Genomic DNA, 25672 nt, shown 5'->3' with positions numbered 1-25672 from the left:
TAGCCAGTCTTCCCCCATTCATAGCGAGACTTCCCCCTCTTATTATAGTTTCCGGAACATTGTTTTTATTATTTTAAAAAATTCTAACAGTGTTAATTTATGACAAAATTATCTTCCATATATAGACCTGTATTTATATATTTATTTTATAGGCATGAACAGTTTGAATATCGCTTTAACTGTTTGATATCCGTTATAACATATGCATGTACATTGAGACGATATAATATATATAATATGTCTACCCTTTCCTTTACATGTATTGATAACGAATAATTTTATTAGTTCACGAGTCACTTAAATATGAAATGTTCTGATTGTTTTCAGCATTTGAATAAAATAAAATTGATAGCATAGTTTTGTTTGTTTGTTTTTCTGTTTGTGTATGAATTGATGTATGGGTGTGATGAGCAGGGGATGCACACATTTTCATGCAATTTTCCGGTCATAAATTTAAAAAAAAAAGGGGTGGGGTTAAGCCCATTCCATGCATCCGGTGCCTTTGCTAAAATATGCATGACAGTCAGAATTTGATTTAAAGTGTATTAGAACTCAAATCCATCTTATTTGATTTTATAGTGATGTAATTTCATTAATATCACGCAAATTTAATTTCAAAATGAAATACAAATCCTAAAAATGCTTTATGAAATTTATAAAAGTTAAAAGGTCCCTAAAGCATACAATAAATATTTAATTATGTCAATGTATATAAAATCCAAACCGAAAACCGAAGGGGGAAGACTCACTATGCTCATTATGGGGGGAAGTCTCACTAGATAGCCATATTTCCCCCAAGGGGGAAGACTCACTATATAGCCAGACTTCCGGGGGGAAGTCTCACTATGGCGGAAGTCTCACTATATGACACCGGAACCCGCGTTGTGTCTTTATTCATTTTTACAAAGTTTCGGAATCCAATATAGATATGGCAATTCAAATTCATTTTGGTTCTTTGGGATCTTTAAAATATTCAATAATGACGTGTTTTTGAAGAATTTCTCCCTTAGAAAGGGAACCATGAGTATAAGTTGGATTAACACTTGTAGAATTAAATTCAAGTTCCTCTAAAATACATTTTATAAAATTAGCCTTACAAAGACAATTTTGTGATCGGCTTTGGCAGGGACCAGTACGTACTGATCATGTAATCTATCTAATTATTTTTTCACGTCTGGCTTATTGAATACAGGATAGTTGGTTTTTATGCTGCCTCTCAATCGCTAAATGCACGATTTTAACACACAAGACTGGACCCTATAGTTATTAAGAATATTACTTGCATTAACCGCGTCAATTCCTTTGTTGGCATATTGAAGGAAAAAAGCGGATTTTCTTCAGTAAAATGTGGGTGTTTAAAAAGCCTGATTCGTAATATCCATAATCACAGATCTGAGTCTATATTCTAGTGTCAAGGAATCAAAAACTGAATTTTCATTGATCTTTTTAAGAAGACTATTTAAAAGTTTCTAAGAGAAGTTCAAGGAACCAGTTTATTTTTGTTGCCAAAGAGCCATTTAAGTGATTATTCCTAAACCTTATCTGACATTTACAGAATACCACTGACCAATCTTATTCTAATGCAAAAGAAAAATATCAGTGATCGATCTGAAAAGATCTATGATACAATTCTGTGAAGGCATAAGATATAGATAACTGAAAATTCTACGTGGATAAGATACCTAGGAGTAGTAAGCTTACCTTGTTGACTTAGACCCCAATATACTACTCTGGTGGATGGAACATTTAAAAGTCAAATTCAGTATAAAAACAAAGTCTAACAATTGGTATGAAAGATGTCAGCCAAAATCTATGATAGGTTACATTTGGAAAGAAAGTCATAATAACAACCATAGAATTTACGAAATACAGACTTTGAACGAGATTGTTGACATTTCTGTAACATCAACTTAACTATCAGTTGTCTGCTTTGGTTTAAAAATTGATCGTACTTGAAGCATGATCTTGCCTATTGAAAAAATTTAGAGATGTGCACCATACACAAGTAATAGCAGGATATATTATTACTTAAATAATACTAAAACAACATGGGCAATGCTATTATGAATTACATAAAAAATATTATCAATAAAATGAAATAACCAAGATGTTAACCAAAATATTGATCAATATAATTCTCTAATGCATCCTTCATTAAATTTTACACACATGGTTTGAAAGCCCTGAGGTAAACATGGTGCAGTCTTCTTTAAAAATCATGTTTAAGCTTTGTTAACTCTACAACATCTGTTTCAGTCTGGAAAACTGGGACTAAGCTACAGTGTAGGAGAATATGGAAGACAAGAAAGCTTAATCTTAAATTCTTCTTTCAAAACACTTTGAGCTAAGTTACTCTTATGAAGTAGAGCATTGTCATGAATAAACTTGTGTTCTTCAAACCTGACTTACGCCTGTGCTCAGACCCCCCCCCCCCCCTTTACTTCAAAATGTTAATAACATCTTGTTTACGTTGAATATTTATGATTTTAAGGTAAAATCCTGATTACCATAAAATTTAATTGCTTTTTAATAAAAAAAAAATAATAAGTTGAATACTCAAGTAATTCATAATAAAAATAAGAACAAAAAAGTTTTATCTTTTTGGTGAATCAGTTACTTCAGGAAAATTTAAAACTAAAAGTTAAAAAAATTTAAATGGCTATCCCCACAAATAAATGATTGCTGAGTCTCTCCAGTGAAAGTCTGTATGTTATCAATGAAACAAATATATATTTTTGCATTCTGTTTTTTTTTATCAACAACTGCAGTCATGTTGTAGAGAACATTTTCATGTACTGATTATTATAATCTTTTAAATGTCCTTGACGGTATTTTATTTTAAAATCAATATTATTTACTAGTAAATAGGGCTGTGTATTGAGCAAAAAAGTTCGATACGATACGATACAATATTTTTTAAAGCGATATGCAATATATTGGATTTTAAAACAAGTCCATCAAAAAAGGCTTATTAATCATTTAATGCATGGATTTCATAAAAAATTAGTGTTTTATTACCCATTTCAAAGTTCTTATCCCATAGTCAGTAAATAAAACACTTCAAATCGAAACTTTTAACGATTGTAAAATCAACATGTTAAAATAAAATTGTTATGTATTTTATTATAACTATAAAAACTGTGTTAATTCTTTTATAAATCTATAATTAATGATCAGTTTTAATCAAAAAAGTTGAAATATAATCTTTGCTGATTATAATTTCCACCTTTTTAGCAGAATTAGAAGAAAAACTGCTTGTCCGATACGTATTGGAAGTAATTTTTCGATACGATATTTTTCTTGAATATCGATACGTATCGATATATTGATACAGCCCTACTAGTAAAGTACAAATAGAGTTTTCTTATATTTTATTCTTAACAAGACCATTTTAAAGAAAATGTTCAATTACACAGTCTCTATTGTTAACAACACCCAATTCAAATGACAAATCACCTGGTAAATCTTTTGTGAAAGAGATACTAATTTCATAATATCTACACACATGCAGCATATAAGATGAAAATTCTTCCTGTGAGCATTTCACTAGTTATTGCTTTTCACAGAGTGAGTACTGTGTGAGCATTATTCATATAAATACATGTGTAACAAAATTACATTCCTTGATTACAACACTCAACATTAAGTAGAAGGTAGAGATCCCTCTTGTTATCCTGGCTTCTCCTTGGGCTGCTGTAGTGCCCTTTGTGCTGTCATTTCTTCGTGTAATAGAGCCATTCTTTTTCTCTGATAATGCTGCCAGTGCAGTAACTGTTGATCGTCTATAAACTTAGCACACTGAGAGTTCACCAACTCCTTACGGAAATGTTCATACTGCAACAACTCCAGGAAAAACAAACACTGGGGGTATCTTGATAAAAACCAGAAAAGTCCATAATCATGTTTTACTTCATCTCAAGATGAATTTAAAGTACTTTTAATTATAAGCATGCAAATTTCTTCATTTCAGGCATTATTTCAAAATAAGTATATGTCACCGGTGGTAAAAAGTCAAGTCTCAACCGGGACTCGAACCCAAGGCCTCTGGCGTAACGTGCCAGTGCTCTAACGAACTGAGATATTGAGACCCGATATATTGACTCACTTTCACGCACCTGTGAACCTGGTGACAAGTACATTAAACAAGAGGCCCATGGGCCTTATAGGTCACCTGAGCATTATGCAACAACTTTCCAGTGATTGAATTTGATCCATGTTTAAGCCAGATGCTATAGCATTTACAATTTTGATCATCATAACTATACACTTAGCAGTTGCTTAGTTTGGTTACTTAATACCCATAGGCAGGGTAGGGGAACAAAAAATGCATTTCAACAAATCAGTAATATTCAGCAATAATCAGTAGTGCCGCTACCACACATGAACCCTTGACTCTTAGGCCTAGATCCACATATTGCACAATTTTTGAAAAGGCATCCTTGCTTTTCAAAAGTATTTGATTAATACCAAGGAGCAGATTTCAAACAATTCATTATTTTTCAGTACAGACCCCCCCTCTATGGTACTACTGACCCTGGGGCCTTGAAATTCACAATTCTGGAAGATAAGGGCCCTTGCTCATAACTATATAGGTAGTTCATATGCTTAATACCCAGGAGCAGAGAAGAAAATATTCAAAGATTTAATGTTTTTTCACTATATAATCAATAGAGCCCCTCCCTAACACCAGAACCCCTGACCCTGGGGCCATAAAAATTTACAATTTTGGTAGAGGCATTCTTGTTCATCATAACTATGTACTTAGTTAGTTTATTTAATACTTTGGAGCAGAGAAGAACAAATTCAAAGAATTCATGTATTCTCACTATATAATCAATAGAGCTCCGCCCTAACACCAGAACCCCTGACCCTGGGGCCATAAAATTCACAATTTTAGTAGAGGCACTCTTGCTCATCATATCTATGTACTTAGTAAGTTTATTTAATACCTAAGAGCAGAGAAGAAGATTTTCAAAGAATTCGTGTATTTTCACTATATAATCAAAAGAGCCCCGCCCTAACACCAGACCCCTGACCCTGGGGCCATAAAATTCACAATTTTGGTAGAGGCACTCTTGCTCATCATATCTACTGTAAATCTGGAAATTTTTGCCGTAGATTAATTTTTAGCAAATTTGCGAGTTCATTGCATTCGCAAAAATATTTTTCTTAAAAATATATTACCATAAGAAAATGTAAACAAAGCAGTTGTCATTCGCAAAATTTTGAAACGTAAAAATTAATCAACAGTATTTTGACCCGAATTCGCAAAATAAAATCGACGTAAAAATTTCCAGATTTACGGTATGTACTTAGTAAGTTTATTTAATACCTAGGAGCAGAGAAGAAGATTTTCAAAGAATTCGTGTATTTTCACTATATAATCAATAGAGCCCCGCCCTAACACCAGAACCCCTAACCCTGGGGCCATAAAATTCACAATTTGGTAGAGGCACTCTTGCTCATCATAACTATGTACATGTACTTATGTAGTTTATATAATACCCAAGAGCAGAGAAGAAGATTTTCAAAGAAATAATGCATTTTCACTATATAATCAATAGAGCCCCGCCCTAACACCAGAACCCCTGACCCTGGGGCCATAAAATTCACAATTTTGGTAGAGGCACTCTTGCTCATCATAACTATGTACTTAGTTAGTTTATATAATACCCAGGAGCAGAGAAGAAAATTTTCAAATAAATAATGCATTTTCACTATATAATCAATAGAGCCCCGCCCTAACACCAGAACCCCTGACCTCTGGGCCATAAAATTCACAATATTTTGGTAGAGGCACTCTTGCTCATCATAACTATGCACTTAGTTAATTTATTTAATACCTAGGAGCAGAGAAGAAAATTTTCAAAGATTTCATGTATTTTTACTATATAATCAACAGAGCCCCGCCCTAACACCAGAACCCCTGACCCTGGGGCCATAAAATTCACAATTTTGGTAGAGGCACTCTTGTTCATCATAACTATGTACTTAGTTAGTTTATTTAATACCCAGGAGCAGAGAAGAAGATTTTCAAAGAAATAATGCATTTTCACTATATACTTATTTAGCCCCACCCTAGCACAAAAACCCCTTACCCCAGGGCCATGAATTTCACAATTTTGGTAGAGGACTCAGTGCTGATTACAATCATGCAAACAGTTTGACTGCTTGATGTCCAGGAGTAAAGAAGAAGATTTTTAAAGATTGCATTAATTTAAGTGGTTTTGGCCCCACCCCCCAGGCCCCAGGGGGGCAGGGATCATGAAATTCACAATTTTTGTTCCCCTTCACCCATGGATGCTTTGTGCCAAATTTGGTTGAAATTGGTTCAGTGGTTGCAGAGAAGAAGCTGAAAATGTTCAAAAGTTTACGACCGATTGACGACGAACGATGAACGACGAACGACGACAGACGAAAACAGATAGCAATAGGTCACCTGAGTGACTCAGGTGACCTAATAAAATGCAATAATTGCAAATTGAGAGCTTAATTTTGAAAAGAAAAGAACAATATTACAAAAAGAATTGAAAAATATTGGTAAAATAATTGATACAAGTCTTTAATAAAATATTCCTTGGATTTTCTGTTTCTTAAGTTTATGAATAATGTATAGCTGTGAAGAGATGATAAATAAAATTGGCCTTCTAAATAATCAATAATTGAAGCCTCACTTGAGATATTTAGCATATTTGGGATCTTTCCAATACTGCAGATACTTAAGGTAGTTTATAAAGGTAGGATCCTTGAAGTATCCTCTTTGAGCTAAAACTGAAAACAAAATTCTTCAATTAATTGCCACCATAAGTTTTCTTACATTTCCTGGTTACATATAATAAAGAAGTTAGCCATTAATACCTTTATGGTAAAATGAAGTTATTTCTTGTTTAACAGTTTTTCAGCTGAACAGCCAACTTCATATTACTGACTAGTCCCAAATATCAGACATTTACTGACTTTTTTTTTTATTTGAAATATTATGTGCCAGGAAAACATGAACTGGCACCATTAAGAAAACTGGAAATTTTGTAGTCTCAAACCAGAGATAATTTCCGATACTAGTGAAAATTAAATGCCAAACTCACAACTTATCAAAAGCACAATGCTTCTAGTACTCACCAGTATTGATGAAAAGAAAATATCACACCACATTTCAATACAAGATTTGCAATAAAATGCACAAAATGAAAATACTGTAGACAAACTTTTTTCCACGGGGTCAAAATTCCACAGAATTTCAATTTCTGGTTTGTCACTATATGCCTTACATTTATATTAAGTACGCTTGGACAAATTTCCGCAGAAAATTTGTTACCGCGTATATAGCGTAAATTCATAGTAATACCACGTGGAAAAAAGTACTTCTACAGTAATTAAATCTCTACAGTCTGATAAAATGTTTTCATTGGTCGGGATTGCATACTTTATAAATGAATCAAAACAATACATGTATTGATAAGAACTAAAAGTATTGTACTATTGATAAGTTGTGAGTTTAACACTTTTAAAATTTTGTATTCAAGTATCGAAAAACAACCCTAGAATGCTGATTCAGTTAGATGCAGCGAATTTCAAGTTTTCGTAATGGGTCATCTCTGACGTTTTTATGGCAGATAACTTATCAAATCGTAAAAAGCCACGAAAATTCTTTTTAAAACTCTGAATACTTTCAAGAATAGACTAGACAACTTCTGGAAGGACCAGGATGTGCTCTATAATTACAAAGTAGACTTTAAAACCGATTACACTGGTAGTCACCCAAGTAGTCACAAAGCAAGTTTGGAGTCCGACGAAGAGGACCTTGACAGGACCTGTGTTGGAAAAATACCATAAGTAACCATAAGTAAGTAAAATGTGAGATATTTTGGACTAATTACTGACTTACAATTGAGGTAATTTGGATTTGCCAAACATTGCACAAATTCTAACTCTGTCTGAAATCGTAGCTTCTGTTGCTCCTCTGTCTCTAAAAATAATTCAGAACACATGAAAAAGAATTGATGGTTTCAGTCCAAAGAATAAGTACACCAGAAAGGAAAGAAAAAGATTATCTCAAATGCAAAAATAAATGCATCTCGAATTTCCTCAGTTCTTTAAGTTGTATCTCATTCTTTTTAAAACGGTGATAGTTAATGTAAAAGAAAAATTTTTATAATCTAAAGCAGTGAAAAAAAAGACTTGGAGAATCATCTAAATATATGCAATTAAAAGGGGAAAACCTTGTGGACTCGGCACAGAGCTTTGCCGGATGCTTGCCATTTTTGTTCCGGACAAGTGTAAAAATACAAATACGGATAATTTTCCACTCTTATCCCCCACCCACCACCCATACCCAATAATTCTACACAAAATTTATTTGCAAAATTGTGTTACACTACTCTACAAACGAGCAATCAAATGATCAGAGAAATAAATAAACAAATAAATGAATCATACATAAAGAAAGAAATTAATAAATTCAATAAATGAATAAGTAAAAATAAATAAATAAATAAGTAATAAATAAGTAAAAACAACGAATTATTAAACATAATATTTATCATTTAATTTTTTTTTTTAGATAAATACACTTTTCGTTTGGAATGAGAAAGTAAGGGGAAAAAAGGGGGTGTCCCAGAGATTCCGTTAATATCCGTGTTTACGTTTTTTTTTTTTTGACTTTTTGCACTACGAAAAATGGCGGCGCCCATGGTTAGCAGACAAAACTCAATAACCAGACGGGTTTTAGAATAAAACGAAGGATGCGGGAGTTTGTTGAAAGTAGGGTTTTTCAGGCCATGCAAAATGTTGATGTCTCTACTTTGAATAAACTACGGGAGAAGGACCTGCGTCCAGTGTTACCATGTTTAGTTCGCATGGCTCTTTGCAAACCATTGGATGAAAGTGAATCATGGGCAACAGCCAAAAAAGATGTTCTAAAAATTCTCTCCGGCATCGAGGTTGTGAACAGCATTGTTGCATTACTCTCCATAGATTTTCACGCATTGGAACAAGATGTAAACAAAGAACAGCAACTGAGGTTGGATGATTTTTCTTTGCTAGTTATATGACCAATGACCCCTTTCACATCAAGAAGTTTAAATAGATCATGTAATGTTAAAAATTGTATTTGCAGAACAAAACTTGGGGGAAATCAGACAGAAAGTATCCTGATATCTCAGCTACAGAACGGAGTAGCTCTGGAGTTTGAGAGGAGCGATCCACCTCGGAGACTAAGATTGTTACTGAGTGAACTACTCTTTGTCGCTTCTCAGGTAGTACAACTATAGCCTGCCTGTGGTTATGTTAATCATAATTAAATGTTTCTTCTCCAAATAATGATTGTTACAAAAACAATTTTACATATCATTATTGCATGCACTGATGTAGAAGTTTGGGCTACATGGACTGTAGATATTGAACTGGGTAGCTCAGTAGAAGAGCACCTGACTTGTGATATAGGGGTTCCAGGTTCAATTCCCAGTCCAGAGACTCCAGACATATTTTTTTTATGCATTTCTCCTCTCCAACTTGATTTTGGTGGGCAATATAGTACGGAAGCGTATTAGGTCCGCAGCAGTATCTTTTTTTTTATTTGTTATAACAAATTATTAATTTGTTATAACAAATTACAAATCTGTTATAACAAATTGGTAATTTGTTATAACAAATTGATAATTTGTTAAAACAAATTAATAAAAGATAAGATACTGCTGCGGTCCTAATACGCTTCCGTAGGGCCATCCTTAAAAAATTGTTTGTTTGGAATTGCCGCCTGGGGGTTTTCAGACCCAGGAGGGAGGGAGGCATATTTTTTTTTTTTTTTACAAATTGAAGCTAAATGATAAGAAATGAAAATCTCAATGAACATTTGTGATTTTTATTAATTTTCCTCTTTTATTTTATTAATATTATTTTTGTTTTGATTTTGAAAAATTATATATACAGAACAGTTCTAAAATATCAATCTTATTTAGATGTTAGATCTGCTCATTTAATAACAGTCAAATTTCAGCATCAAACGTTCCAGTTTATTTAAAAAAAAAATTAAACAATAATTTTATCAGTCTAAATCAATAAATCATAGCATTTCTCTTGAAATTTAGCCCTTTGTTAAGACAACCCTTACAAACAGTGTGAACCACACAAAATTTCTTAAGAATAGTTACCAGGGTGTTTTGTGGAAAAGCAGGAACGGGTGCTTGATATGTTCTAGAGCGTGCACCATGATTCAGTTTTAACATTACGTTTCAAGGACTTGTCATACTGACAGACAACATTTTTCCTTTAGTATTTGGGATAACAGATATAATCTGATCCATGTATTTTTTTAACTGCATGGGATCTAAAAAACGGACTAAGCCTATCAAGTTCAACGTGCAATCTATTACAACAGCTTTTTCCAGGTATCGGTGTACCATTCCATTTAATTTTTTATTCACCTTTTATTTTTATGGAGATGCATAAATGTTCTGCTCTTCAACGCTCGAATGCACATCCACTGACCCAACCTGGTCTGACATTTTGGCGGCTTTCAGTTTGTCAAATCACCACCTATAATCGCTATATCATCAATACTATGAAGAAAGCGTTTTATTGACTGGTGTTGTTAAATTAATGAGAGCAGCGATTTTTTTTCCACCTATTGGGAAAGGTCCGGTACTGGTTCAATTGAGAAAAATAACATCAAAGAAGAACAATGAAAATTTTCTCTCCTTTAATCAAATAAAACGTATTTTGTGCTTATTCCAACTAAATAACCCATTACTACGTGTTTTGAAGAATAAGCAACAAGAACTTATTGCATTTTTTATCAATGTCCCATGTTTTCCACATTTCCATGCTTTCAATTTGTCAAAATGTATAGATACTACGCTGTTTACTCCACAGGTCCCGCCAAATTACGACTTTCTCTACTTTCGATTTAAGCAGAAGTGAAACAATTAGTCAATTTGTACATTGTTTCATTTAAAAAGAAATATGATGTCGTGATAGTCTGCTGCTTCACAGTTGAATAGGGAATTTTTGGTCACAAAATTGGGAAAAATTAACGTTTTGGCATTGGGAATGGTGCACTTTATCGGTACCAGTTATATAAAGAAAAAACGCTGGAGCTCAAACCCGACTTTAAAAAGCTTTTTCGACGAACGAACTTGTAATAAACAATGTTAGATGATAAAACGGTAAAAAAAAATAATATTGTCAATATTTTGCCAATAAAATTTTTTGAGCGGGGGGTATTTCAATGAGGCGGGCGGCAATTCCAAACAAACTATAATTTTATTTTGGCCTAGTATAGGGACCTTTTTAAATGAATTCACTAACAAAATGCATCTGATTATTGATTTGTTAGAAACCAGGGATTTGCCAAAGTAGTTAAACACTGCTGAGTTTGAGATATTAAAAAAAAGTGTATGTTGACATTTTACTCTCTGTGATTGCATAAACAAGTTGTTGAATGACGTACCTTTTCAATTGACAATCATCACTCCAAGTCCTGTCTTTAATTGTAAGATTTATTTGTCTGTAAAATCATACCACCTGTAGGTCAGAGAATCAAAAACCGAGTTTTACCAGAAGAGTAGTGAATTGTTTGAGAGTCTAGTGTATCTGGAGGAAGTGTCAGATGTACTCTGCATAGCCCAGGCTGAGTTACCTGCCCTGTTGCCAATCACGGAGGTTTCAGAAACCCTTCTCCATGTTCCTAATGGAGACTGGATGCTGTGTCGTCTGGTGGCAAATTCTCCAGACTGCTACAAAGAGGGTAATTTCTGACATTAAAGCAATCTGAGAAGGAATTGTAGCTATCAGTGTTGAATTGAAATTTAGACAGATATTTTGAGAATCTTTTTTTGGTGAAAATACTAGATTTGCCATAAAATTCAATGTATAGGAATGATTCTACAGTTACTCTTATTCCATTCACTTTGTTTGATATTACTTGACATTGTCTGTTATTGCAGTGTGTACTAGTCTGGTGACTAACGGTGACAGACAGGATGAGGAGACGGTCGGGGGACAGCGGAGAATGGCAGTGCTCCTCGCTCTGGCCAGGATGAACCCAAAAGAAATGTACAACATCAGAGCCCTCTGCGTAAGTTCTTATCAGCGAGTCACCATTAGATCATTAGATTGTTTAGAATGTTCTAGGTAGTGGGTCTTGTGTCCAATCCCATTTCTAATGGGAAGCAGTAAAACTGTACATGTGTTTGAGAGTACAAATAAATTACAAATGTGTAATGTTCCAGTATACTGATCATTGTGATGTTTAAAAATGGAATTCATTTTAGAATCTTATTTACTCATTATTTCAGGTAGAGAATTGCAAGATGCCAGGATTAGCTATGGCCTTGACCTTGGAAATGAATAAAGACAAACCCCCATCAGAAATTTCTGGAGACTCAAACACAGACGTTGTAGGATTTGTCAGTGGAATGTTGCTAGGCAACAATACAAATGTTAAGGACTGGTTCTCACAATACGTTAAAATTGGCCAAAAGGTAATTATAAAATATAAATGTGTTAACTAAGATCAAATTACACAATAGATACTTTTACTGTCAGACTTTCAATTTTATGACCAGCATTTTCCTTTCATGTCTGTGTAAAATTTTTGTTAAACATCTATGGTGTACATGTATACTCTCTTCTTATTCATATTATGTTTTTTACATGTAATGAACATAATTTCAGAAAGTTTTAATATATATTTTACTCTCCTAAAAGTTGGATTTTGGTCCAATTCTTTAACGTCTGATTCATAAGCGAGTCCTTAAAACATTAATACATTTGTATGACAGCAAAATTGATTAATTTTTTTTAGCTCACCTGAGCCGAAGGCTCAAGTGAGCTTTTCTGATCACATTTTGTCCGTCGTCCGTCGTCCGTCCGTCCGTCCGTCTGTCCGTCCGTAAACTTTTCACATTTTCGACTTCTTCTCAAGAACCACTGGGCCAATTTTGACCAAACTTGGTACAAAGCATTTTTGGGTGAAGGGGAATTTAAATTATTAAAATGAAGGGCCAAGTCCCCTCACAAGGGGAGATAATCAAGAAAAGACAAAAATAGGGTGGTGTCATTAAAAAATCTTCTTCTCAAGAACCACTGGGCCAGTTAAGCTGAAACTTATGTGGAAGCATCCTGGGATAGTGTAGATTCTAAATTGTAAAAATCATGACTCCCGGGGGAAGGGTGGGGCCACAATGGGAAATCAAATTTTTACATAGAAATATATAGGAAAAATCTTTGAAAATCTTCTTCTCAAGAACCACTGGGCCAGAAAAGCTGAAACTTATGTGGAAGCATTCTGGGGTAGTGTAAATTCTAAATTGTAAAAATCATGACCCCCGGGGAAAGGGCGGGGCCACAATGGGGTATCAAATTTTTACATAGAAATATATAGGAAAAATCTTTGAAAATCTTCTTCTCTAGAACCACTGGGCCAGAAAAGCTGAAACTTATGTGGAAGCATCCTGGGGTAGTGTAGATTCTAAATTGTTCAAATCATGACCCCCGGGGGAAGGGTAGGGCCACAATGGGGAATCAAAGTTTTACATAGAAATATATAGGAAAAATCTTTGAAAATCTTCTTCTCTAGAACCACTGGGCCAGAAAAGCCGAAACTTATGTGGAAGCATCCTGGGGTAGTGTAGATTCTAAATTGTTCAAATCATGACCCCCGGGGGAAGGGTAGGGCCACAATGGGGAATCAAAGTTTTACATAGAAATATATAGGAAAAATCTTTGAAAATCTTCTTCTCAAGAACCACTGGGCCAGAAAAACTGAAACTTATGTGCACATGGAAGGATCCTGGGGTAGTGTAGATTTCAAAATGTCTAAATTATGATCAGTGGGGTAGGGTGGGGATGCATTATGTATTACAAGGGGGAAATCTGGTAAAGAACAGTGAGCGATGTGGCCCATGGGCCTCTTATTTTGACTTTGATATTTACTTTTGACAAAAGTCAGGACATATTCTAGAATTTCTTATGCAGGAAAGAAACATCTAAGATTTACATGTGCACAAGTTCAAATTATTGATTTCAGTTGAAAAGAGATGCCTCAGTGACCCAGTTACAAAGTTTGAGACTGTGCCTGCTGGAACAAATGATTTCAATATTGCCTGACGGTGGAGGCACGATATCAGAGTCCCAGGCCATCAAAGCTAGTGCCTTCATACGTCTCTACTGTGCACTCAAGAGCATGGCTGCATTTAAGTAAATTTTTATATGGATTATGATACTTTTGTATCATTAGTGATAATAAGTAGTGTAAAATTAGCACAACATAAAAAGATCCGATTTAAAGTACATTGGCTGAAAACTCTATGATTAGAACCTGAAAAATGCATAAACTACTTGTTGTGTATACATCTGAGATCAACTCTGTAATTTCTGTTTAGATTTACAGATGAAGAAATGAAGATTTTGCTTAGATTAATCACATCTAGACCTCCTTTAAGCAAAGCCGGTGCTAGATTTGTCTCCCTTGGATTGTGCATGCTGATAGCTTGTCCATATCTGTTAGGGTAAGAATTAATGTTATGTTAATGTTTCATGAAGTAAACACATTAAAACTGTAAATAAATACACACCTGCAATACTTTTTGTCACAGGAGCAATGATCAAGAGAAGGTGGCTATAGATTGGATTAAGTGGTCTCTTCTGATGGAGAAGGAATTCAAGCTGTAAGTACAGAAATCTTAATGTTTTATGCTAGCAGTAGCTTCTGATCTTCTACATTGTACATGTATTTCAAATTCATAATGTATATAATAAAAATTACTGCCCAAAAGGAACTTTGTAATTGTGTTGATTTGATTAACATACAATTAAGATTTTTTTTTATAAATGAAATCTGGCTCACAATATTGTGAATGAAAGACTTAAAGGGAATGTTAAAAAAAGTTCCATGCTTAGCTACTGATGGCATTGAGGTGGAGTCTATAGTTATGCAATGTGTATATATTACTGAAACAGATGATACAAGAGAAGTAACAATTAAGATAATGTATCTTACTGTGAACTTCTAGTAAGTAACAGCTATATTATGTGAACTTCTAGTGAGGTCTCCAGTGCCTGTTCCTTTGGTGAAATGTTGTTCCTGATTGCCATCCATTTCCATAGCAACAACATGACAGCAATATCTGATCTTGTGTATCTTACATTAGGGTTAAAGGTAAATTTTAATTAAGAAAGTCACAGACTTTAATTTTCTTCACTTCATTTAATTCAGCTATTTCTGAGTCTTTAGACATACCAGTATTTGAAGTACAGTGGATCCCGCTTAATCCAATAGTTAATTTGTCAGCCTTCTGTTATCAGTATAGCCGAATATTCGAATAGCCGATTGCTCCATTTCAAGTCCAAACAAAGATGTATAGAGCTACATGTATTGAAATTACATCGTAGCAAATTTCAAACTTGCACTTTCGTTTTGTTTCATTACTTTACCTGGCGATTCTCCTAAATTATATTGTTAAATTTACTTATTAATTTAATGTGATAAAATTTTTCTAATAAAATGACTGATGAAAATTGTTTTTTAATAGTTATTGCCATCTTTAATCAGCACATTTTACATTCCTTCTTCGATGTCCGCCATTTTGGAAATGGAAGTAGTCTAAATGCTAGACTTTATTCCGTAATTTATTTTTTCCCCGGATAAATAGTACAGTAATATTTAACAAGAAAATTAAATTGTTTTGTTTTATTTGTTTCTTTAATATGGTTATGTATTTCATACTGTTTGTGACAATTCTCAAGTCAATAGTCCTGTTACTTTGATGTATTTCAATGTCCCAGCAAATAGTCACACACAAGCTACCGTAATTTTTGGATTATAGGTCGATAGGCTCATTTTTAGCCTTAATTTGTGAAAAATCCTTAGATAGGACGAACTTACTATATAGGACGAGGCTTTCTTTCCCGTTTTCTAAAGATTCTTACGCACATACGTATCAGAACAGGTAAAAACCCTAAAATTACGGGGTTATTCCATGACATGTACGTATCAAGAAAATAAACAGGTATTTTAATGAGTACAGCATTCAAATAAAGTTTTTTAAAAAATATAGGTAAAACTTCTTTGAATTGTGTTACTACTTATTTTTCTCCAACAATCAATGCCTCCATAGTTTCACACTGTTGTTAAATCAGAGGCATAAATTACATGCGTTATTTTTTTTACAGCTATAATTCTGGAAATATCAGAGACCAAAGAATAGCAATTCCGATTTCAGAATAACTTGGACACATTCCTAATAAATTTTATTCAGACAGTATTTACCGGTGGACGACAATTACTTCGATGTCCGCCATTGTTATTTTTCTACTCCAGGGATTGGCTAAATGACGCAAATGACCATTGAATGTATATATCAGGCAACAGTAAAGAATTGAAATCATATTAAATCATATATAAGTTTAATTTATAAATTTAATTGAGAGTACATTCACAATTTGACTGTCAACATGAATTTCACGGCTTTGTTTGTTCAATGAAGTGTAACACTAATACCCTATAATGGCACGTGGGTTTCTTAATCATGCCCCGCAGGCAATTAATTAAATAACACAGGTGTTGTTTAACACCTTTGCGTACACAGTGTAAATCCCTTTATCTGTCAGACAATTAAAATTCTGTTAGAAGCCAATCTTTGTATACCGGGCGGTAGTTCAATGTACTTCTTGTGTACGAAGCTTTTAATAATGGCAACAAATTATTTCACTCATTTTACATTTAAATAAACATAAGACAATAAAAAATATTTAATATACTATTTCAATTTATCGCTACTAATAAATGGTAAAAACACTATAGTTTTGATCGTGAAAATTTTCCGTATTTTAAATTTTGATACGGTTGCGGTTTTACTTTTAGTTCACGATCGCGACTTCCTAGCTTCACAAGATGGATACCGCATGATGTTAATGGGTAATACGTTTAGGAATTATTTAATAGGTGAAGCAATGTTGTTTTCCTCTTCTCATCAACGGATAATTAATGGAATTTATTTTGTAAGAAAGTTTTGGAATAAATATGTTATTGTTTACCGGGGCATTAATTTTTTTTTTTGCGAAAAATAATCAAAAAAGTTATGAAAGGGGCACAGATTTGCTTTGAAATTGACGTAATTTTACTGATTTGGGGACATTTTTCGTAAACTTGAGCCTTAAATTTGGTCGAATTCTGAATATTGGTCGACCCGAGAGGTTCTGAGAAAAAAAGTATCGACCTATATTCCGTAAATTACGGTAATACGTTAAATAATTAAAATCTAGCTTTGGAAAAAATTGCAAACAATTATCATAATTATCGAGTACATCACTGAAAAGTAATTTAAACCCAAGCTGATCATCATAACTGTATCAAAACATATCAATCTAGTGTGCCAATTATTAACACAGGTAAGGTGACTGCGTGCGTTCAGCCGTAACTAATCCCCTCATTATGGTACTCAAGGTGTCAGACAGTGTCAACAAAGGCTTCACTAGGCAAGTTATAGGTGTGAACAAGGTCATAATTATCAAAATATACTACGATGGTCAAATTTTTGTATCAGGTAAAACAAAATTCTGATATTTTCTTATCAGAATATCAGGTGAAATTATTAATAAATATATAAGAAATGGTTTTGTGCTCTGATATTATATCAGAATGGCCGAAATATTCGTTTAACCGCTATCGGATTAAGTGGAAGCCACTGTATATGATATACATGAAATGTATACATGTATTTGGTTCGTTTCAGAATCTGGTGAAGGCTAATGCACTGGCTAGAATAAGGCAGATATTTATTTATGAGATCTTTACAGAGCAGGTAAGAGTAAAATGTTCACCACGGATTTTATAAGAAAATTACAGTAGTCACCTTGTTCTGATGTGATGTTAAGATTTCTTTGATAGTGTAAATTAATGCTGTTGTACCTGTGTATTTGTAGGTGATAACGTCTCATGCGGTGAAGGTACCAGTGACACCAGGACTAAACGCAAACATGACAGGTTACCTTCCCATCAACAGCATTTATCAACTTCTTTAAGAATCGCTCCTTTTCCAAACACAAAGTACCAATAAAGGTATGATAACAAAGCAACCAAGTCAGTTTTTTCTGAAATTATCAAGATATGTATCTATTCAAAGTACCAGGTTAGAAGATTTCAAATTTCATTTTCTTCCAATATCACTCCTCAGATATACAGAAAGTCCATCAGTGAGGTTGTACCTTGATGTGACTTTGCCTTGTTTAACAATACATACATCATACATTGATGATAATTGTTAAGCAGTGTTTTATTGTCTGGTCTTATTTCTTCCATTTATAAATTCTTTCCATTGTAGGATTGGATATATCAGCAGATCTGTAACTGTTCTACTCCACTGCATCCACTAGTTACCTCCCTTATTGATGTTTATGTCACCTCCACTGTCATCAAAAGCACCAAGACTGATCATTTAAATGAACCAATCACAGAGGAGGAAATACTCAATGTTTACAAATCCTCAGTATTTCATTGGTCAAAATCAGAAGGAGAGGAGTCATCAAATTCAAATTCAAAATCAGAACTGGCTCCCCAGCTACTCATACTTTACTATTTACTCCATTATGAAGACATTGTATTGACACACATGAAAACTCTTGGTAAGATATGGACTCTTTATTCTGAAAAATTATATCACCTGTATTTCTCAAAAATTCTGACCTATGGAATTATATTACTGTATTATATAGAAATAATAATCCGCAGGTAGATTGTCACTTTATCCTTACATTGTATTAAAAGACGCTTGGAAAATTTCCTTTTTGACTGCGTACATAGTGTAAATAAATAAAAATAAATAATAGTACTTTACATGTTAAAAATAAATGATGTATAAGGTTTAATGTATACAGTTTGACTGTTTTCAGTGATGTCCAACAGGAAGGTGAAGTCCTACCATGACACCCTGCTGGCCCAGATTCCCATCAACTTCCTGTTACAGACAGCTCAGAGAGAGCAGGAGCTGTATGCCGGCTTATTCTCACCACTCCTTAAGTAAGCCACTGACACTTGTCACATACATGTATATACCTAAGAGTTACTCATTAAAGTATGCAAAAACTCTTTTGGATCACAGTCTCTCCTTTGCAGAGTGTGAGAGAAAGATATTCCATTTAACTTAACAATTTCATGCAGTTATTACCAATTGATTAGGTATATAGTGTTCAGTGATGTTATGCTAGTAACATACATCCTTATGTAGAATTCTCATGCTCAGGGTTGCCTGTCCTTTGTTTGGGCCCAGTCTGCTTTAAGTTTGACCCAAGAGATATCCTCTTTATTTATAGGTTACTGGTGACCCACTATCCACACTTGTGTTTGATAGATTAATATCACTCTATTTATAGGTTACTGGTGACCCACTACCCACACCTGTGTTTGATAGATTGTGTGATCACTGTCTATTTATAGGTTACTGGTGACCCACTATCCACACCTGTGTTTGATAGATTGTATCACTCTATTTATAGGTTACTGGTGACCCACTATCCACACCTGTGTGTCGTTGAGGACTGGTTGGAGGAGAAACTGATCAGAGAATCTCTAGTGGCAGAGACCTCAGTCATGTACAATATGCCCTGTGACCATCACTAACTTCAACCTGATGGTAAGATCTGGGTGCAACTCATGTGTGTTGTAGGCCAGCATTGTCTATCTGCTAAAAAGAAGGATATTATATTAAAGAACTGCATTAGAGTTTGGTTTCATTGGGAAGATGGTTTGCAGTTTGAAAAGAGGTCAAAATATTGATTTAAATTTCCTCTGTTTACAGCACTGAGGAATCTAACTACCTGTCCAATGAAGATGATCTCCCCAGCTGCAGGCGATGCTGAAGATGTCCGCCCCAGACTTGTTACAGTTTGCTGAGCCCGTGGTTTCCTCTCTCCACATTATGCTGGATGAGGTGGTGCCCAGGAAAATAGTGGACCTGATCAAGGGGAAAATCTGGTTCCTTCTTGGTGGTGTTTTAAAAATCTCCACGAAGGTAAAACACTGAAACTTACGATTAAATGGCAGTGATTGAAAATTGTGAATGATTATGGTTCTTCCTTTTTTGTACTAGTTACATGCAAAGATATAGGGTGATCAGCAATTTTTTAAGATATATATATATTTATATGGAAGCATATGTAGTGTAGATACTATTTGTTCAAACTCATGTAATTGAGATTTTATATAGAAATATATATTCTTTCCAAATCTTCTTCTTAATGAACAGCATTAAGCCAAATTGCATATTAATATGGAAAATCATTGTATGATTCAAGTATTTGAGTAGGGCGGGGCCAAATGATGAAATGACATGAAATATATAGGAAAATTCTTTCAAAAATTTATTAAGAACAGCAAAGTTTTGCTGTTTTATATGGAAGCATCCCCAGGTAATGTCCACTGTGAATTCATGCCCTGGGGGTCAGGGGAACAATGGCTGACCAAAGTTTTACTAGAAATATATAGGAAAATGACATTTAAAATTTTCTTCTAAGAACAGCAAAGCCATAATTGCTCTGATAATAAGCATCAGATGTAGATGAACGTGTCCCCCGGGGGTCCAAAATGACATTTTACATAGAAATATATAGGAAAATTCTTTAAAAATCTTCTGTGATGAACAGCAGAGCCTAATTGCTCATATATATGAAGCATCATTACAGTAGAATTAAGTTTGTTCCCCCTGATAATACTCAGTTTGTGATAGAAAATTCTTTAAAAATCTTCTTCAGGCAAAGCCATAATTGACATTTATATAGCATCCCAGGTAGTGTATAAGTTTGTACTCAGATGTGATGAACGTGTCTTCAGGTAATGAACCAATCACTGTAGACAATGCCACTGATAATACTCAGATGTGAGCTGAACGTGTCTTCAGGTAATGACATTTGTCACTATAGACCCGTTGTTGTCTGATAATACTCATCTTCTTCTCAGAACCACTGTGATGAACGTGTCTTCAGGGTAATGACATTAAATTGTCACCTATAGAAAGTACTCTGGTTAAAAATTAATGAATTTTCTCTCCAGGGCCAATGATATCAGATGAAACCCACTGTGGATGGCTAGTCAATGCATTATGTTGCCATGAATTACCTCATCACTTTTTTTCTAAGATATATATGAAAACATAACCCAAATTTTTTTCTCCAATACTGTAAATATATTACATTTGGATTCGTTTGTTCGAATATTTGGCGGAATATATATGAAAAATTTTTAAAAATCTTCTTCTCCAGCCACTGTAGGAAAGATTATGTGGAATCAGCGTATTTCTTATGTTCAAATCTTATTTATGTAAATGGCCATAAGTATATAAACATATAGAGTTGTACTTGAAAAATCTTCTCCTCCAGAGTGTATTCCAGGAAAGATGAAACTCATGTGGAATCATCCTCAGTGCTAAAAAAGAATACACAGCCAAATGTAATACATTTTACATAGGACATATAAGAAAAATCTTTAACACTTGTTTTCAAGAACCACTAGGACAGAAAGTTCAAAACATTGCAATTTTCAAATCATAAAGGCTTTTTTGGGGCCAAAATGTCAGGACTCTCAAATATAGGAAAAATCTTTGTTATAGAAAATAAAAGATGAAACTCATGTGGATGTCTTGTATTGGAAATCCTGTTAAGCATTTTATGATATATAGGGAAACCTTTTAAAATTTCTTTTTCTTCACTCCAGTATATTTACATCCTTGTTACATTTGTTTTCTGAATTTCTTTAGTAAATTAAGCCTATTTGTTACATTTATACATATTTGATAGTTGCACTACTATTGTGTTTGTCCTTAACAGGTTGCCCCCACACCTGTGTGTTTGACATCTTGTTACATTTTTTGGTGATATTCTTTGTTTACCTAACACTGAGCCTGTATGCTTTATTTACAGGTGCCCTCCTAATGTGTTAGACATCCTGTTAAGTGTTTTGTTGTAGTTGAGTCTATTTGCTTTATTTACAGGTGCCCTCCTATATTAGACATCCTTTTACAGCACTGTTTTGTTGTAGTTGCAGGCGATGCTATTTGCTTTATTTACAGGTGCCCTCCTCTATTAGACATCCTGTTACGTGTTTTGTCAGACCTATCTCCAAGGCCAGTCTTCACGAGTCTACCTACACAATCACATGCTGTCGAAAATCCAATTGAAAATTGGAGATTATGCGGCCCAGGTACATGCAGAGGGAGAGGCTGGACCTGTTAAAATACTATACAAACTCATGTAATAGCCGCCCAGGAGAGTGCCATTATACAGATACTACTTGTATGAGAGTTGTCTCCCCACCGTAGGAGGAGCAAAGGGAGGTAAAGTATGATCAAGTCTTCACATGTAAAGTTCTAAATACATTGTATAAAGGACAGTATGTAGTAATAATCCTTTTCATTTAATTGATTTACTCATAAAAAAAATTACCACAGGTGTCAAAATATTTTCCAATGATATTAAAAAGCAATCTGAATGCAAGTTAGAAATATTTATTGAAGTCAAGGGCAGTTCAGATTGATATTAATCTAAATATCATTTTTCATTTCATAAAAAAGTAAATTTTCCTTTGATATCTTGTTTGTAGGGACAGGAGAGTCTGTTGAACAACTGTCGTGAGATTCAGTGTATCATCTGTTCCTTTATACACCAACTCTTCATCACAGAACCCCACCTTGCCAAGCTTGTTACTTCCATGAATTACTCATCTACTTTGATATTCAGAAATTAAATAGAAGTAAAGATACAGACTTTATCACAGACATTGAGAATTCTTTCCTGGAATGCTTTTCAAGTTAGGTAGAATAATTTCTTTCGTTAGCTATGTAAATAATATAAAACATGAGTTGTACTGTTATTTCAGGGTTACCCCAAAAGTGCTACACACTGTTACCGAACCCCACACTTGTTTTCTGAAGAGTTCTAAAACATTGCAATTTCATAAAGGCTTTTTTCCATGTCACACATCTTTGTTATAGATTATATTCCCATTTTATGATAGTTCTTAATTTCTTCACTCCAATTTGACAGCCCCAGGCTGAAAAACAGGTCAGGCTAACTAAAAGGTTGTTTGAGAACTCTACATGCTTAAACTTATTGTTTGCTTTACATCTTGTTACATACTTTATTTACCTGAGCCTGTATGCTTTATTTACAGGTGCAAATAAGATCAAGCCTGCTTTATTTACAGGTGCCCTCCTATTTAGTATCCTTTTACGTGTTTTGTTGTATTAGATATGCTTCCATTTGGTTAATTGAATCATAATTTCAGACAATGATTACTCTATACAAGTGTTTATTGCAGAAACAAATCTTACATATCAGAGTTAATACCGTAAATCTGGAAATTTCTACGTCGATTTTATTTTGCGAATTCGGGTCAAAATGGTGTTGATTAATTTTTACGTTTCAAAATTTTGCACAGGTTACCACTGCAATTGTTTACATTTTCTTATTGGTAATTTATTTTTAAGAAAAATATTTTTGCGAATGCAATGAACTCGCAAATTTGCAAAAAATTTATCTACAGCAAAAATTTCCAGATTTACAGTATTAAAATTAAACTACATTTACCTTTATCAAGTAAATTCTTTCCTGGAATGCTTTTCATTGTGATTGATTTTCATATTTCATGAATTTGTTTTGTTACCCAGACACACTTTACCGCCATTCCCTCCATACACATCTGATGTCCCACCTGTGTTGTCCCAGGCTGCAGGTCTTACCCCTACATGCTTAAACTTATTGTGGCTTTAAGCTTTATTCCTGTATCAATGTCATGTTTACTTTGTATCTTCCATTAGATATGCTGACTTTGTTTGTATTACAGTAATACATGCTTATGGTAAACATACTTAAAACGATTTGATGATACAGTGAAATTCTTTTTATTCACAATGACTTTGAAATACTGTATACAGTAAATCTGGGAAATTTTTTCACCGTTTTAATTTTTTTGTTAGATCTTTGCCATCAAACTGATGTCCCACCTGTGTTGTCAGTATGCCTTACCCCGATTTCAGTTGCACAGCTTAATTTCTTAATGTCATGTTTACTATAACTGGGCTCAGCTGACTTTAATTACAGTAATACATGCTTATGGTAAACATACTTAAAACGATTTGATGATACAGTGAAATTCTTTTTATTCACAATGACTTTGAAATACTGTATACAGGGAAATTTTTGCCAATTTTTGGGGCGAAAATAACCCTGTATACAGTACATATGTGTATTATTGGGTAAACATTGGTACTGTTTATGATAAATTCAAAATCAACTGTCCCTTGCACTTTGTTAGGAGTGTGTTTTACTGTATTAATTTTTTTTTTTTCAAGACATTGTTATGCAGTGGTGATAAAGAAAGGGTTGTTTAGCAAAATCAACATGAAAATTAATCCTAATATACTTATGTGTACTTTGTAAAGTAATTGATAATCTTGTAGGTGAGTATGTAAAACTGTTAATGAGTCTTAAAATATTTTCAGTGTTGGAGAACACAGAGAGAGTGAATTTTTTCCTTGAGACTGTTCCGTGCCTGACAAAGGTGTGTCAAGCTTTCCCCCCACTGTGTGAGGATGTGACGTCATTCCTCCATCAGATTGGTCGAGTGTGTATGTCACACCTGACGGCTGCTAGTAACTTACTGGAATCGGAACTCTCAGACCTAGACAGGTCATATGTGCCGCTCAAAAAGAAGCTAAAAATAGACACTCCTAAACAGGAGCTGGCCATTAAATATCGGACTCTCTATCGCGTGGTGCAACAAACATTTGCTCGTGTCATCGTCAAATCACTTGTTACAAAAAATATTTATGCATGATGACCAAAAATGAGATATATATTTTTTGAAAAAATAAAATGCATGAAATAATACTCTTTTAAATTTTATAAAAACACAAATATAACTTTTTTATATAAGTGGAATTTTCGATAACTACTTAATTTTTCAATGTGATTTTTTAAAACCTATTTATTGAAATTCAATTTAAATTCTGTTCTTTATATTCCCTTTTCTATATATGTCACATCTTATCTAAATGTGATAAAGTGATCAATAACATGTTTATTACCTTGCAAAATTATTTCTGGCCATTTATATGAATTATAGTAATTTGTAACCTGTTTTTTTAATTTGGGGTCAGATGGCATTTTACCTATCTACATTTTAAGAAAGGGGAGGAAACATTAAATGTGTCAGTGGGGATGTTTATCTGAAGTGTCGAGGAAGTGAAGTAATTAAGTGTAATGGAATAAAGTGAATTCAAGTACTAAGAAGTGGAGACCCTTAATGAAGGCTGCAATCGTTAGGAAGTGATCACCTATGTATGACTGATGTTTGACGAGCGACCTGCCATAAGTAGCAGATTGGATCACAGGAAAAGGGGCGATGGAAAATGGTGAGTGGAAAAATAATGAACGATAGATATATGTCAAGTTATAAGACAAGTAATCAGGACATTCATTTGTCTAAATTTGCTGTTGCTTGTTCCTGTCAATTCTTGCAGTGTAATTGCATGTCGCAAAATTTGTCAGGATAATTTATTGATATAGTAATTGAAGGTTTTAATGGACAGGTAATTTTTATTTTTGAAAGGTGGAGATGGGGTGGATTTCAAGTTGAAAAATATTGCAAGCACTATTTTTTGAGAGATTTGAGTTATCAGGAGCT

At 33.9% G+C, this 25672-nt stretch overlaps 2 protein-coding genes and 1 pseudogene across 2 annotated transcripts in view; 1 reads left to right on the top strand and 2 right to left on the bottom strand.

Moving 5' to 3' along the window:
- Positions 1 to 25672, bottom strand: part of LOC134230882 (probable 18S rRNA (guanine-N(7))-methyltransferase) — a 77254-nt gene that overhangs the window by 10176 nt on the left and 41406 nt on the right. The gene's annotated exons all lie outside the window — the stretch shown is intronic.
- LOC134230872 (mediator of RNA polymerase II transcription subunit 31-like) lies at positions 3357 to 8299 on the bottom strand. Its single transcript, XM_062712735.1, has 4 exons — positions 8220 to 8299; positions 7886 to 7966; positions 6675 to 6771; positions 3357 to 3871 (listed from the first exon to the last, which is right to left on the bottom strand). The coding sequence occupies exons 1-4, from the start codon at positions 8257 to 8259 to the stop codon at positions 3670 to 3672; spliced, it is 420 nt and encodes a 139-aa protein (XP_062568719.1). The 5' UTR covers positions 8260 to 8299; the 3' UTR covers positions 3357 to 3669.
- LOC134230889 (integrator complex subunit 2-like) lies at positions 8679 to 24876 on the top strand (annotated as a pseudogene).

This window comes from Saccostrea cucullata, unplaced genomic scaffold, assembly GCF_032062105.1.
Source record: "Saccostrea cucullata isolate Sc308-1 unplaced genomic scaffold, CSIRO_AGI_Scuc_v1 ctg361, whole genome shotgun sequence".
Taxonomy (NCBI): Eukaryota; Metazoa; Mollusca; class Bivalvia; order Ostreida; family Ostreidae; genus Saccostrea; species Saccostrea cuccullata.
This window is presented reverse-complemented; position numbering and strand designations above follow the sequence as displayed.

Coding starts and splice junctions, on each gene's coding strand:
- LOC134230872 (XM_062712735.1), bottom strand. CDS start 8,259: ATGGCAAGCATCCGGCAAAGCTCTGTGCCGAGTCCACAAG. Junction 7,967..8,219: donor CTCTGTGCCGAGTCCACAAG/GTTTTCCCCTTT, acceptor AATTATTTTTAG/AGACAGAGGAGCAACAGAAG. Junction 3,872..6,674: donor AAATATGCTAAATATCTCAA/GTGAGGCTTCAA, acceptor GTTTTTATCAAG/ATACCCCCAGTGTTTGTTTT.